This window comes from Carassius gibelio, chromosome A9, assembly GCF_023724105.1.
Source record: "Carassius gibelio isolate Cgi1373 ecotype wild population from Czech Republic chromosome A9, carGib1.2-hapl.c, whole genome shotgun sequence".
In the NCBI taxonomy this organism is placed as follows: Eukaryota; Metazoa; Chordata; class Actinopteri; order Cypriniformes; family Cyprinidae; genus Carassius; species Carassius gibelio.
The window spans coordinates 2,630,315-2,646,582 of record NC_068379.1 but is presented as its reverse complement, the minus strand read 5'-3'; the positions used below and the strand labels follow the sequence as shown (position 1 = coordinate 2,646,582).

At 36.0% G+C, this 16,268-nt stretch overlaps 1 protein-coding gene across 4 annotated transcripts in view; it reads left to right on the top strand.

Moving 5' to 3' along the window:
• Positions 1–15,103, top strand: part of LOC128019424 (inositol polyphosphate-4-phosphatase type I A) — a 31,773-nt gene extending 16,670 nt beyond the window's left edge. Inside the window, exons 5-24 of one of the 4 annotated variants that reach the window (XM_052605398.1) lie at positions 1,249–1,365; positions 1,439–1,518; positions 1,637–1,745; positions 3,634–3,724; positions 4,340–4,487; positions 5,689–5,819; positions 5,908–6,012; positions 6,111–6,219; positions 6,646–6,663; positions 6,986–7,172; positions 8,226–8,444; positions 8,537–8,678; positions 9,543–9,575; positions 9,682–9,854; positions 10,654–10,777; positions 10,854–11,121; positions 11,891–11,988; positions 12,071–12,183; positions 12,345–12,499; positions 13,550–15,103. In XM_052605398.1, the coding sequence (XP_052461358.1) occupies positions 1,249–1,365; positions 1,439–1,518; positions 1,637–1,745; positions 3,634–3,724; positions 4,340–4,487; positions 5,689–5,819; positions 5,908–6,012; positions 6,111–6,219; positions 6,646–6,663; positions 6,986–7,172; positions 8,226–8,444; positions 8,537–8,678; positions 9,543–9,575; positions 9,682–9,854; positions 10,654–10,777; positions 10,854–11,121; positions 11,891–11,988; positions 12,071–12,183; positions 12,345–12,499; positions 13,550–13,682 (2,553 nt within the window). In that variant the 3' untranslated portion in view covers positions 13,683–15,103. Of the gene's footprint in view, positions 1–1,248; positions 1,366–1,438; positions 1,519–1,636; positions 1,746–3,633; positions 3,725–4,339; positions 4,488–5,688; positions 5,820–5,907; positions 6,013–6,110; positions 6,220–6,645; positions 6,664–6,985; positions 7,173–8,225; positions 8,445–8,536; positions 8,802–9,542; positions 9,576–9,681; positions 9,855–10,653; positions 10,778–10,853; positions 11,122–11,890; positions 11,989–12,070; positions 12,184–12,344; positions 12,500–13,549 lie in introns of all 4 variants that reach the window. The other 3 variants (XM_052605396.1, XM_052605400.1, XM_052605397.1) reach the window with 3 other exon arrangements.
• Positions 15,104–16,268: the final 1,165 nt, after the last annotated feature.

The following is a 16,268-nucleotide window of genomic DNA, read 5'->3' as shown; positions in this document are numbered from 1 at the left end:
TTTAATGTGAATCAGAGGTTTCAGACACAGGTGAATCTTGACACGTGGATAGAACGGTGACAACACAACTTCCCTTATGGTGAACGGTGATCCAGATGGTGCTCAGATGAAGACGATGGGGACAGGAAGACTGACGAGGATGAAGAGGTTTCAAGAGTTCAGGTAGGTTTAATAATGGCGTTCAGGCAAGTGAGGAGATCGGTGCAAGACCAGACGATGAGTGATGGTGACTGATGGCTTTATATGTGGTTCTGGTGATGATGCACAGGAGTTCAGAATTCGGGTGATTGGGGACGAGTGGGTGTGGCGTAAGTGTCCGATTCCGGGAGTGTAGAAGGTGTGGCTGTGACAATGCTTTAATGCAATATTCATTTAAATGTGCATGCCATGGATTTTATAAAAGTTTATTTGTTATTAAAAAAAATTAATGATGAAGTTGCAGTTTTGTACATTTAAAATATATTAACTTAAATGTATTTAATTTATATTATATATATTAATACTTAAAAACTTGAACGCTGCTGCCAGGATTCTGACTAGAACCAGAAAATCTCAGCATATCACACCAGTCCTCAGGTCCTATTAGGATTAATTTTAAAATATTATTATTTGTTTCTAAACCACTAAATGGCCTAGGAGTTCAATACGTTGCAGAAATTCTCACTGAATATAATATTAACAGACCACTCAGATCATCAGGATCAAGTCAGTTAGAAATACCAAGGGTTCACACAAAACAAAGGGAATCTGCTTTTAGTTATTATGCCACCCGCAAGAACCAGCTCCCAGAAGAGATCCGATGTGCTAAAACATTAGCCATATTTAAATCCAGACTCAAAACACATCTGTGTAGCTGTGCGTTTACTGAATGAGCATCGTGCCACGTCCACACTGATAGCATTGTGTTTTATGTTATTTATCATCATCTTTTATTCTTAACTGTCTTAAGTGTGATTCCTTGCTTTCATTGTTGTTATTATTTTTATGATTAATTAATTTCCTTTTATGTAAAGCAATTTGAATTACCATTTTGCATGAAATGTGCTATATAAATAAACTTGTCATAAATATTTTGTATATTCAGAAACATTATACTGTATGTAATATGTATGAAGTGTATTACGTTAATGCCATGGAACATGTTAAACTTACCCTAAAACCTGTTAAATATCAGATTTTTTTAACTGATGTTTATTTGAATGCAGGCATATCATTTTTTATTTTTTTTTGTTGTTGTTATTTTTTTAGGGCACTAGTAATCCAATCTTCTTGAGCAGCATTGCCTTCTTCCAGGAGTCTCTGATTACCCAGCAGACTCAAGTCAAACTGTCTGTCTACGATGTGAAGGACCGCTCACAGGGGACTGTAAGACAGAAACCTGCTATTCTTAACATCCTGCTCTGTTTTGCTCTGCCTCATAACCTCTCTGTTTTATTAGATGTACCTGCTGGGTTCGGCTATGTTTACAGTGAAAGAGCTGCTTCAAGACAAACACCACAGGCTACACCTCACTCTGCAGTATGTGAGATCAATATAGGCACAAATCCAATGTGTAATCCCACAGTTAGCACAGAATTTATTAGTTATTTCAGGAAATATAGTCTGACACCTTTTTGTGGTTATTTCACTGTCTCAGATCAGCAGAGAGCGAGCGGATGGGTAACATTACCATCATCGCTTGGCAGATAGAGGAGAGTAGAGACCAGCGAGCTCCTCTGGCACGCTCAGACACAGTTAATGGCAGGGTAAGTGCTTACACACGCTTCTCTACACACACTATACATTAGTGGTCGACTGATGTGAGTTTTCAAGTGGCCATTGTCCAAAACCAATGTATAATTAATTTGAAATATATATTACCAAAGCCATTACTTATTATTGTATCATTATATACAATTATAGTATTTATTAATATCCTGGATGGTTTTTATTTTATAGTTCACATTTTAATAAAATTGTGTTGTTTTATTAGTATTTGTGTATATGTGTGTGTGTGTGTGTGTGTGTGTGTGTGTGTGTATATATATATATATATATATATGATGAGTTTGGTTCCAAAACACAATAAACAGCTTTTTTTTATTGAGTTTCCACTAAAATCAATATTGTTTCTGGTCAGTATTGAAAATCCAATTTTTAATTTTAAGCAAAATGCTATATTCACAGAGTTATTAGGTCATGTTTTCTCCCTTTTTTTTTCCAAACTGCGACAAACGCTAGTTTCCCTTTTTTGCAGAATGTGAGATATCCACTCAACCAATCACAGCCCACTATTCCACACACTGTAAACGGTAACAACCAACCACAGCGCACCATTCCACGCACTGTAAACAGTAACAACCAATCACAGCGCACCATTCCACGCACTGTAAACAGTAACAACCAATCACAGCGCACCATTCCACACACTCCTGACAGTAATAGCTGCGCTTGAATACACCTGGCATCCTAGTTTTCCTCATTTACTTTGTACTTTGTGATCAGCAATCAAGGGCTGCACTATAAATCACGTGTGATTGTCAATCATGCCCATCTCATAAGTAAAGCCAATTCTGTGATAAATGGTAATAGTTAATCTCCATCATGTGCTTTCAGCTGGAGATTATTCAGATGCATTTATTACACAGATCCGTAGATCAGTAACAAGGTACGCTATATCACATTCATTGGATGAGTCGCATTAGATTATGAACGCGATATTGCCTCGCTTGTCAGGGTTAGTGTTTTTATTAATGCCATTTATGTTTATGTATTGTTAACACATCACATAGCACTAGTCAACTAAATGAATGTAACATGGCAAAGATGAATGCACTTTTGGAAGTTGAATGTTAGGGAAATGTCATTTTGGAATTTCTGTGGTCTTTAAAAATTATTTTATTGCTGTAATTAATTCATAGCATTAAAAAGATGACCCGTTGAATTTATTTTGGAAGTGATGACTGATGGTATTTACCAAGTTCAGAGGCTGTCATATGTGGATCAACTTACTATGTTGTGTATTTTCACTTTCATATTGATTCAATGATTTTTTTTGCTTTTGGGGAAAAAATAAAATACAATTTTATAATGCATTTTTGAAAATCAAAACCTGGATTTACATTTTTAATGTTATTATAACCTAAAGATGCTATGTGAAAGTTTAAAACAGAAATGAGTGGTTTTCATCTTCAGCCACATTCTTTGGTAAAGAAAACACATTTTTACTCAAATTAATAAAAATTTATTTATTAGGTTTTGGAACCAAACTCTTCATATATATGTCTATATAGTTTTTCTGTTTTAGTTATTTTAGTTCTTCAACTTCAACAAATAAAAATTTAGATTTTTATATTTAAATTAATTTCAATAAACATTTATTTTATTTTAATTCAATTTTTATTTAAATTTAAATTTTATTTAATTTAATATAGATGTTTTCTATCTGTTTAGGTTGTAGTCCATGATAACAACACTGACTTTCAGTAGTAGATTTTTTATATATTTTTTAATTTTTTGGTAAAAGGGGAACTGGCACTTCTGTTAAAGAGATGAACGTCTCTATTTTATTTTGTACAACTGTGTCTATTTAAATCACTGTCTCCTCAAAGAACATGACGATCTTGTGTGTAATCGTTCTCCTGTTCCTCACAGATGGTATTACCTGTGGATGAAAGTCTGACCGAATCCATGGGAGTAAAAGCTAAATCAGCTTCCCTATGTAAAGACCCTCTTTTAAAGGCAGGTGAGTGTCTAATTTTGATGTCTATTTAAAAAAATAAAATAAAAAAAAATAAATAACTTAATTATTGCAGCTGCATTCCATCTGGAGGAAGCTGTTTATTTCTAATGTGCCCTTCGTAACTGAAGCAGTGAGCCGTAGCCTTCATTTCCTGCTGTGGAGACTCATGTGTACCACAAGCTGTGTGAAAGAGGTTCTGAAAGCTGTTCCTGCAGCCATAAAAACACAAGAGTGCTTATTTGTAGAGTGTTAAATCATCTGTGTGAATAAATCATGCATTGTGTAACTAGATTAGCATTTATTGGAGGATATACTAGTGCTTTGAGGCAACAAAAAGAAGAGTTTGAAGTGTTCTTTAAGGTTAGGTTTAAAGCTTTAGTTCCGCTTCAATAAAATGCTGCATCCATCAGCATGTACTCTAAAGAAACTAAATAGGTGATGAAGCATTTTTCACTTAGAAATTGCAGTAACAGTTACCATATAGTTAACTACATATGTTAATAAAACCAGCAATGAATAATGTCGAATAATCGTAGCTTGTTACAAATGAATGCTCCAGTAGATGTAGTAAAATGCAGTAGCTGCTCTTATTACACACACATTGATTGATTGATGCAGTGTTTGGAGGCACTATTTCACGGATGTACCGGTTTCCCACGACTGACGGAAACCACCTGCGTGTCCTGGAGCAGATGGCAGAGAGCGTGCTCTCCCTGCACATACCGAGACAGTTCGTCAAACTACTGCTGGAGGAGGACGCTGCCAGGTAAAAGCAGTTCTCAGTTAGTGCTCATGCTCAGAATGACTCTTTTCAAAGGGGACATGAAATGGAAAATCAGAATGTCCTTGTATTTATACATAAAACAGGTTATGCTACAGTAAAAACATACTGCAAGTTTCATAGCTCAAGGTAAAACTCCGCAGTTTAAAATAGTTTTTGTTTTCCACCCTTATGAAATGCCAGGATTAAAGGAATAATTCATCCAAAAATGAACATTTGCTGAAACTTTCCTCACCCTCTGGCCATCCAAGATGTTTCTTCATCCATTTGGAGAAATTTAGCATGATGCATCTGCTTGAGTGAATGGGTGCCGTTACAACGAGAGTCAAACAGCTGATAAAAAAAACATCACAATAATCCACAAGTAATGCACACTACATCAATCTTGTGAAGTAAAAAGCTGCTTGTTTGTAAAAGTCGATAATCAATCAAAATCTTTCCCCTCACATCCACCAACACACTTAGATCCGTGCATATCTCTCCTGATTCAGATGAGACAACTTTTTCACTTGAGAAAGCTATTATAGATAAAGAACTTGTTTGAAGTTAAAAATGTTTTAATGATCAATGTGTTTCTTAAAAACATGCAGCTTTTCGCATTACAAGACGTTATTGGACTGTTTTATCAGCTGTTAATCTGACGGCACCCATTCACTGCAGAAAACCCATTGGTGAGCAAGCAACACTACAATCAGTAACACAATTTGTTAACATTAGTTAATGTATTAACTAACATGAACTAGCAATGAACAATACATTTGTTACAGTATTTATTAATCTCTGTTAATATTAATGAAAATACAGTTATTCATGGTTTGTTCATGTTAATTCACAGTGCATTAACTAATGTTAACAAATGCTAGTGCATTAGTAAATGTTGAAATGAATATTGACTGATATCAATAAATGCTGCAGAAGTATTGTTCGTGCTTAGTTCATGTCACCTAATACGGTTAACTACTGTTAACTAATGAACAACCAAAAAAACAGTAACCAACTCTTCTACATCTTGGATGACCCGAGGGTGAGAACGTTTCCTGCAAATGTAATTTTTGGGTGAACAATTGATTCACTTTTGTTCAGTATATGGAAATTGCATGATTTATAAGATTCTAGCAAAACTCAAATAGTATGAATTCATATTTCAATATTTAAAAATAAGTTTGTATTGTATTTCTGCACACAGGGTGTGTGAGCTGGAGGAGTTGGGCGAGTTGTCCCCCTGCTGGGAGAATCTGAGGAGACAGATCATCGCTCAGTATCAGACCATCATCCTCACCTATCAGGAGACTCTCAGTAACTTACACCAATACAAGGGTAAGTGTTGCGGCACCTGCTCAACCAGAAGGAGGAAGTGAGAGCACTGTAATTAAAGCTGATTTCAATATTGTATTCTATCTGTCAGGTCCTTCCTTTAAATCGAGCACCCTGAAAGGAGAGAAGAAGCTAGAGTTTCTGCCTACAAACCTCCACGTTCAGAGGATGAGGGTGCAGGGCGAGTCCGGCTACGGTGAGAGATCTCTGCTCAATATTTGCACTGCAACACTGAACTTCTTTATCAGTCTGTCGAAGTGGGTTGGTCTTGATGTGACATACATCTCTGAACAGATCGCACATATGATGTGGTGACCACAGGCGCCCCGGCTGCACATCATCAGGGCTTTAAGGCCAGCGGATTGAGGAAACTCATTCAGAAATTTGAAGAAGCCAAAAAGCAGTAAGAAAAAAATATTGTCTTGGCTTTTCTTAATTCTCCTCTGTGATATTCTTGTAGCGGTATGGAAGCTTATTTTCACCACAAAATAAAAAATGTAAAAAGATCATTGGGATTTTTTTTTCTTTCTCACAATTGTGAGCCTATATCTCACAATTCAGGCTTTTATCTTAAAATTGTACGGTTGTGCGGTTGTGAGTTATAGACATTACTTTTCTTCTCAGAAATGCATCTCTTGATTCTGAAAATCATAATTGCAAGAAAAAAAGTCTTGAATTGTGAGAGATAAGCTCAGAATAATGTTTTATTAGGAGGCAGAAATAATGTTCCATAGAGCTGCACTTTTTTATATATTCAAATTGTATTTGGCATTTATCCCATGACTGTGATTGTAATCAGTTGATTTCATGTTGTTTGCTTTCCGATCAGTTCGTATGAAGGTGAAGGGTGAGTTTCAGGGTTGTCATTTTCAGATGTTTCATCTTGTTTATGATCCTTTACTTCACTTCCATTAAATGTGAAGGATCTTTCTTGTTTGCAGCAACATGTGTGTTTTCGAAGGACGTATTAGCACAAAACTGCTCTCGCACTCCATCCAATTATGTGCACTTGGCCTTTGTGTATGTTTTCTGTGTGTGCTTGTATGTCACAGCATCTCATTTGAAGTATAGTCCACTCGGTCACAGCTTGTGCAGCTGAACTAGTGATAACAAATGGGGAATTGGAGAATGTGCTGTTGTTTAGTTTTGAATGATCTGTCTCGTTTCAGTGCCGGGGAATCTGCTCCTCTTTCTATGCGCTACCAGCCACAGGATGTGTTGAAAGCTAAAGAAATCATTTCCCATATCAACACGCTGAAGACGCAGGTCAGCTACTACACTGAGCGGCTGTCCCGTGCCGCCAAAGAACACTCAACCAATGCATTGGAAAGGACCCTCGCTATCCTCACAGACAAGGTGAGAGGAGTTGCATGAACCATTTACAGTCTGTTCACTGACCATCTAATGCATAGCAAGAACTGGCTGAAATCCACAGTCCAATCGCATTGTCTGGCTTTACCAAACCTAATAAGGACACACAGTAAAACTCTGAGTTTTGCTTGAGGCACTTAAACTAGCAATTAAACTAATTAACAGTAAGCAGAGCTATATATTTTCCATTGCTTATGTCTGAAAAAACTTGAATTTATTAATATTGGAAATATTTTCTGTATGACCATTCACAGAGACTACAAACACATTAAAATTTTTCTGTAAGATTTAATTTAAAAAAAATAAATTGTTACATTTTAAAATAATATAAAATAATTCAACTGTAATTATAAAAATGTAATTATAAATATTTTATTATTTTACAGTTCTCTATATATTAATTTAATATAGTATAATTCTATACGTTATTATAATTTATAATTAATGTTGTAGTTTTATTTTAAAAAATAATTATTATAACTCTATTATTTAATTTTGTATTGCCTTTAATTCTATATATTATTATAACTCTATAATTGTGGTATGATATATTTTTTAGAAGTAACTGTCCACTGAATGGCACAAAACAAAACCAACTTTTTTGAGTTGCTTGATCTGCCAATCAGAGGGTCTCTTCCTGTCCGAGGAATATTTATGAATCACCATTAATCAAAGTTCAATCAAAATTGAATGTTCAATTAATATTTCAGGTATATCAGGTAATATAATACATTTTTTAAATATTATGGACCCTTTTCACATTCTTTGATGATGCATTTCCACAGTTATTAACGTCATAAATCTTGGGGTGTTTTTTATATTTCTTTATTTTAATGTAATGCACATTTATAACACTACCATGCCGTAGAAATGCTTTCCATTTATCATTTTATCATTTACTATTTACAGTTGCTTCTGAGAACCTGAGAATGTGAAAAGGGTTCATTAATGAAAGCTATTATAAAATGTTTCTCGTGCTCAAGTAAAAGCTGTTGAGATCCGCTGAATGAGTAAGTGTATTCTCTGTGTGTCTCTCAGACGCGGCAGCTGGTGACCGTGTGTGACAGTAAGCTGCTAACTACAGCTATCCAGGCACTGAGTGCTGCGCGTCCAGAGTTCATCACCTCCAGAGGCTCTCCGTCCACCCACGACACCGAGCGCGTGGTCCCGAGGAACGACCAGGGCTCTCCACAGGCCAAGAGGAGCGGGACAGGGAACAGAGCATCCATGAACCTAAACTGGCAGGAGGAGGAGTGGGTAAGATCCCGAGACTCACATTAGTTTCTCCTGATTTAGAAATACTGCAGAACCTAAAAGATTTCCTCTGTAAACTTCTGTTTCTGCTTCAGGAAAAGATCTGGCTTAATGTGGATAAGAGTCTGGAGTGTGTGATCCGCTGTGTGGAGAGACTGCTGACGAGAGAGCGCTCGCAGAGCGACAGCAGTGAAGACGTCTTCATGTCTGACCAGCAGGCCGACACCAGCAAGAGAGGTAGCCAGGGCAATGCATTCTGGATCAACCCTGGTGACGGTTCCTCCACCCCCCTGACCTCATCACAGCCCCTTTCATCCTTACTGAACCCTGCATGTCCATCCAGTCCTAACACTCGCTCCTGTAGGTTCCACCCCGGGTTTTGATTCTGTTTAAAACTGCTCAGATAGCACAGATGCTTTCAGTTCTACATCCTCTTTTACTGGCACAAGTGATAACTCTGCACTCCACTGAAAATCAGACGCGGCGCACTCCTGCTTGATATCTCTGCTTTCAACCATCAAGGAGACCTTTGTGAAAAACTACTCTTTAGCATACTTTTGTAATGAGTACTTATGATGGAAATAATATACTTAAAAAAATATAATGGCATGTTTACTGCAATTGGATGAAAATATAGTGTTAACACTTTATTTTCAGGACCAGTTCTCACTATTAACTAGTTGCTTATTATCATGCATATTTACTTGCATATTGGCTTTTTATAAGCACATAATAATGCTTTATTCTAGATTACCTTAATCTACACCCCTCAATACCTAAACTTAATTACTTTACTATTAACTATTAATAAACAGGAAGTTAGGAGTTTATTCTGGGAAAACTCTTAGTTAACTGAATATGTGTTCCCTAATCTAAAGTGTTACTACAAATGCACAATCAATACAATTAAGCACACTTCTTTTTTTACAAGGGGCTTCACTGCTAGAGACTCAACATAAAGAGTTAAATTGGGATGCAACAAAATGCTTGCTTTTAGTTGCTTATGTTTTGATGTGCATGTATATGCTAACAAACCAAACATTGCATCACAAGATTTCAGAAACAGTTCTTCTCCCTTCTTCTCTCTCTGTCCTGCTTTAGATGGCAGTCCCAGTGTTGAAGGCTCCTCTCCTGGTAAGTCTGTCACTTCAAACTATCTGTACTCGTCGCAGCTACTGTACATATATGTGGGCTGTGCAGTTTTTTGGTTTTGTTCAGCTGTGTGTATTGTTGGCTGTAGGTGAATGGAGTGAAGCTCTGTATCCCCTCCTGACCACTCTGAATGAGTGTGTAGCAATGATGAGCGACAAAGCCAAGAAGTCCATGGTGTTTCTCCTGATGCAGGACAGCGCTCCCACTATCGGCATGAGTCTGTCACTACAGTACCGCAGAGATGTGGTTTTCTGTCAGACAGTTAGTACAAACTATTCTATACAGATACACAACACCATTGTATTGTGAATGGGTTATAACCAGGCACGTGTGCGTAGAATGTGCTCTGTAGAACATTTCAGTATATACTCCTGAATTTACCCAAATAAGTATTTTAAGATTGGAAATGTATTTTTCTGCCACTTACATTAAATGTTCTAATATATTGTGAAATATATTAAACCGGTAACATTTTACAGTAAGGCTTATTTGTTGATGCATCAGTTGACATGAACTATGTATTAAAGAACCTTTTCAATGCTGGTTAATAAATTAGACATTTTCATTGTTTGTTCAGGTTAGTTTCTCAGTGCATGTTCTGAAATGTTTTCCTAATGTAGAAATAACATTAACTAAGATTAATAAATGTTGAACTATTGTTTATTGTTAATGTTAACTATTGTAGTTAACTAACGTTAACAGATTAAACCAAATAATATATTAAAAAGGTTTAAACACAATATATTTTACATTTGAAAAACATTTACAAAAATTGCCATACTGACATTCAACCCATAATGCATCAGTTTCCCCAGGCTTGGTAATGAAAAAAAAAAAAAAACAAAAAAAAAAAAAAAAAAAAAATATATATATATATATAAATTGTATTTTTTTTTTTTTGAAATAGTTCTACTTTCAGAATACTCTACAATACTCTTTTATATTGCAATCCTTGCACTTAATAATGCAATGTTGTGCTTTCCAGTGTTTAGAAATGTTCCTAGCAGACTGTAAATTATAGTTTCATATCCATTTTAATAGTATCCATATTTCTTTGTAGCTGACGGCCCTGATCTGTGGGTTTGTGGTAAAGCTGAGGAACTGTCTCAGTGACAGCGGCTTCCTCAGACAACTCCACACTATCGGCTTACTGGTCCAGTTTGAGGGGCTCCTGAGCACCTACGGTAAACATACAAACACATTTTAGGTGGTCAGCTTATCTGGACGTGTGAACTCAAGCTCTTTTTTCGTCTCTTAAAGGGGAGGAACTCGCCATGCTGGAGGACATGAGTGTAGGAGTCATGGACCTCCGGAATGTCACCTTTAAAGTGACCCAGGCGACCTCCAGCTTCAGCCCCGACATGCTGCCTGTCATCACGGGCAACAGAGATGGGTTTAACGTGCGTGTCCCTTTACCGGGGGTGATGTTTGATGTGTTGCCACGGGAGATCCAGAATGGGATGCTGCTGCGAGTTCAACCCGTATTTTTCAACGTAGGAATCAATGAGCAACAAACGCTAGCGGAAAAGTAAGTGTAGGAATGAAATATAAGTTCTGTTTCTTTATGTGGACTGATTTAATCACACTGGGTCACGTTCACTAATAATCGCATGGATTATCAGTATTTATACGCACAGGAGAACTTCTCACAAAAATGAATTTGGAGTATATTTAATGAGCAGTTGCATGCTTAATGTGAGTGATTTGCATAAAACACACCCAGACCATCTCTTGGGCTTTCATCACTCTCAGGAAACATATGATGCTCTCTGAATACACACTGTTGCATGCGCAGCAAGATTCTCGAGCAATGCAAAGTTTGCCATTTTTAATAAACAGTTAGGCCCAGATTACAGAGATCTCTTTAGCCAGCTGTAGTACATGCACATTTGTGTTTTTATGAGAGGATAGTCACAGCTTAAGTTATAATGCAGCTTTTCTTACTCTTTCATTGTATAAAATTAAATACATAGTTTAAAGATGAAATATCTATGAATGAAATGTTATCTACATGCGATTATAAGGTCTCCCAGAGTATGTGAATTTTTCATTTAGAAGGTTCAAGTTGTCCCTTTTCACATAAATTTACCATACTTTTAAGTAATTGATGAATCATTTATGGATTGTGAAAAACTGTGTATGCAGATTTAATGCACACTGTGTGTGTGTGTGTGTGTGTGTGCATGCTTAGTGAATGAGACCCAATATTTAGTCTCTTCAGACTGTCATTATACAATATACTTTTCAGTATACCATATACATTTAAGTATTCCGATTCATTTTGCATTACCCTTTAGGTTTGGAGACACATCGCTGCAGGAAGTGGTGAATTTGGAGAGTCTAGCTCGTCTTACCTCCTATTATGACCAGTTTAAAGAGGTGCTGCCTGAAGACTGTGAGTCTCTCCTATACGCTCCTCTAGAAAGTTGGTAGATGGTTTATGTCCGTCCTAACCAGCTGAATGACTCTGTGTGTAGGTCTGCCCCGCTCTCGCAGTCAGAGCTGTGTGCCTGAGCTACTCAAGTCCCTCAGTCAAAACGTTAACGCCAGGAAGAGCAAGAATGTGGACATCCTGTTTCAGACAGCAGAGGTACAGTGATCTGACATTATCATTACAGTCTCCTGAAACATGGGAAACCATCATTCAGAGCTACTGTACGACCTGATTACAAAATAATGGCACTAGGGAACTCCTAGAAACGGCCTGAGTGTACATTACCAGGATGATATGGTTCTCATTTGTTATGTCAGGTTTGTCGGCGTCTGAATGGCGTGCGTGTGACCAGCTGCAAGAGTGCGAAGGATCGTACGGCCATGTCTGTGACCCTGGAGCAATGTCAGATCCTCCAGCACGAGCACTGCATGGCCCCGCAGGTCTTCACGCAGGCGCTGGACTGTATGCGCAGGTGACACAACATTTGCAGATAGGAAGCATTCATTCACATACTAAGGACCGCTCACACCAAGCAGGATAACTATAATGATAGTGGCGATACTCTCTTAATCCGTATCTTAATTCATGTTTTCACAATTTAAGGTCTTAATTTGGAGGACAAAATCTTAAATTCATGGCATTTAATGTTGCATGAACTGCAAAAATGAATATCTTCCTCACTATTTTTATTGTTTTCTAATACAAATATCTAAACATCTTCAAATCAGGGTACATTTACTAGAGATGTGCATTTACTCAGTCTTGTTTTCTGAAAAACTGAACAAAGTAAATGTATTTATGCTTATAGCAAGTGAAAACCTGTTTTCTGTATTAAACTGATTTTTCCAAACCCACTGGCAGATCTTTCTTGTTGTTTTAACCATAAACTCACTTCATTTTGATCAGTTTCTCATAAAACGAGTTTTCCTTGGTCATTTTGCTTCTCAAATAAAGTATTTTGAATTATGAATCCTTACACTGGAAAACAAGACAAAAAAAAATTTCACGAATATTTTTTTGTGTATTGTGATCAGAAAGTACATTAAAAGTTTTTTCTTTCTTTCTTTTTGTAAAATGACTATTTTTAGCACAATTATTATCATATTGTGTTCGATTTCATTTATTCCTTAAATTTTCTTTACTTGGTCATAAAAATCTTAAATTTACCTAATGTACATAAAGCCTACAGGAACACAGTGAAGATATAGTTTTAAAAATCAATCTAATTGTAAAAGAATAGCATATCAACCAACAATAACGGTAATAGCAGAGAGGAACAAAATCTTTGGATCACTTTCAAAACTATTTTGTGTGTGTGTGTGTGTGTGTGTGTGTGTGTGTGTGTGTGTGTGTGTGTGTGTGTGTGTGTGTGTGTGTGTGTGTGTCCTATCTGAGGAACAATAAAAACATTTGACAGTCATTCAGAACATTTAAAGTGCGATAAAACACAACGTTATCATGCATTAGTGTGGACTAATATAGTCATTATTGTCTGTTTCTCAATCACCTTTCTGTTCCACAGCGAGGGCTGCAGGCGAGAAAACACCATGAAAAACGTAGGCAGCCGCAAATACGCTTTCAACTCCCTCCAGCTGAAGACCTTCCCTAAACAGTACAGACCTCCGGAGGGCACCTTCGGGAAAGTGGAAACTTGAGCTGTTCGTTCTCTTTACTTCACCACCACACATCTGAGGGAAACTTTTATTATGCATAGTCATGCTGAAACAAGCTCTGGATATGATCCAGACGACAAGGCTAATATTTTTAGATCCCCAACCTCTTGGCTCTGAGAAGAAAGGAGATAGGGAAAGAAAATCACTTGAAGATAAATGAGTAGCTTGCTTGGCTGTTGCACTGAAAGAAGAAACGAAGGCCTGTTTGACTCTTAATACTTAAAAAGACAAACAAGTTTTTTTTTTTTTCTGAGAATTGCCCAAACAATCCCAAAGCATTTCATTAATTCCATATATGTTTAGTCAATAAGTCAATTTTAAGATACTTTCCAGAACCACACTTGGTCTTTGTACCAACATCCAAAGTTCAAAACTATAAGCACTTAAGCAAAGCTGTTTCGTCATCTTTAGATTGTATTTAAAGTTCAGTAGGTTATAGGTAACATGTCTGTTCTGTGATTTAGTAGATGATTTGTTCCCAAAGTCATCCAGTTTTAAGATTTATAAGAAAAAGTCAAGCTGTAAAGTCCTACTGAGGATCCATAGATGCACTTCGTTCTTCATCCTCACTTCATTTAAAGTGTACACAAAACTAGCTGCCTTAAGAGAGTCCACCACTGCAAACATCTGTGTTGAGATAAATATGTAGATATTTCTAATCTGTGTATGACTTTGTGATGTGGCAGAGTATGTTTTATTTATTTACAGTGAGACTATCTTTTTGCTGAAGTGTTAGTGCTTGAATGCAGGCCTTTCCCCTGCTGACTGTGCATTGAGACAAGCTTCCTCGTACTGTTGCCTAACACAGCTAGTCTCTGTACAGTGAGCATACTGTGGGAATATACATTCTCTAAGGAAATATGTGAGAAGACACTATTGATATGTATGATTTTTTTGTATATGTTTTCATAGTTAAAAGTTTCTCTGTGGGACATTTATGTCGGTTGATATGAATGTCAGTGTTGATCTAATATGGAGCATTGCTGCTCTGGTCCTAAAATATGAAGAATATTTCCTGGAGGGTTTTTTTTTTTTTTTTATCTTAAAGCAGAGAGAAGCATTTAGACTATTTATTTTATTGTAATAGTTATATGAAAACCATAATAGGCGTTAAAGATCAAAAGTAACTCTACATTTAATGACTGTCAGCCTTTGTCTCTGCACAAATAAATGCACAAATCGTCTGTAATTCCTGGTTTGTATATTGCAAGATAACAACTGAAAGCTTATATTTGCAACTAGGAAGACAAGGGCATGGGTCTTAACCTCTGCTGAAATTATTATTAGTTAAAATAATTAAAACAAACAAACAAATAAACAGATGCAGTGCATGGAAGGTAGGCTACAATTGTTAAGTTTACACTTATATATATATATTAATAAATGCACATGTAATTATATTACCTCTTGGTAAAAATCATTTTATTTTCATTGTCATGCAAGAGTCATGCACTCTATTGTAAGTGCAAAAGCTATGTTGTAAGAGCATGCTGCGCTATTGATCTTTCAGTGTCTGTTTAATTATTATATATATATATATATATATATATATATATATATATATATATATATATATATATATATATATATGTATATATATATATATATATATATATATATATATATATATATATATATATATATATATATATATATATATAATTTTTTTTTTATGTACCAGTATGTTCAAATACCTGCTGTACAAAATGCCTCTCTTTCCTCCAAACATACTTCTTAATTTAAATTAAAATTATAAACCAGGATAAACTTCAATCTATGTTATTGTTTCGTGCACTATTGTGTTCATTTACATACAGCATTATGACCATTGCTAATTATATAAATAATATCTATTTATTTACTTTTTTTAAAATGGTGAATTACAGTGTTTAGTATATGTGATCTGCTGGGATCTGGGAATTTTATGGGTGTTTCCAAGTTTGAGTATCATGCCTTTATTATCATGTCCAAACTTCTTAAAACTTTATACATCACCGAGAAGTGAAGTGTTTACATTGTTGTAGTTTAGTTGTACAAAACTTTTGATTTTAAACACAATATAACTATTTGAATCTGAGCTGTAAGTGTTATCTTCACACAACTGACCTATGACTGACATCATATAACATGAATCTCAACAATGACAACGCAATAATGTGTACAGGCTTTTTCTAGTGCTACATAGACATGGCGCCCGATTATGTATAATTAAATATATATATAGCCCTATACATAAACACTGTTATTGTATTGGATGGATAAGTAAAACAATAACATTAGCCTATTTTTACTTTTGCATCCAATGGGCGCTCGACTGCTCAGTGCTCAGAAATCCGAGTTCCCATTGAGCCCCCTTCAAATTACATAACGTTTTTTTTTTATATATATACAACTAGCTTATAAAATAAATATAAATATTCCTTCCCGAACTTGCTACTCTTCTCTGGAAAGTAGTTAAATAAAAACGTTTAAATGTTGAAATCGCACGCATTTGCCACGTGACATCAACGTACACTTGTGACTGAAGTCCGCGAATCGGTTCTTTTGAACAGAAGATTAAGAACCGTT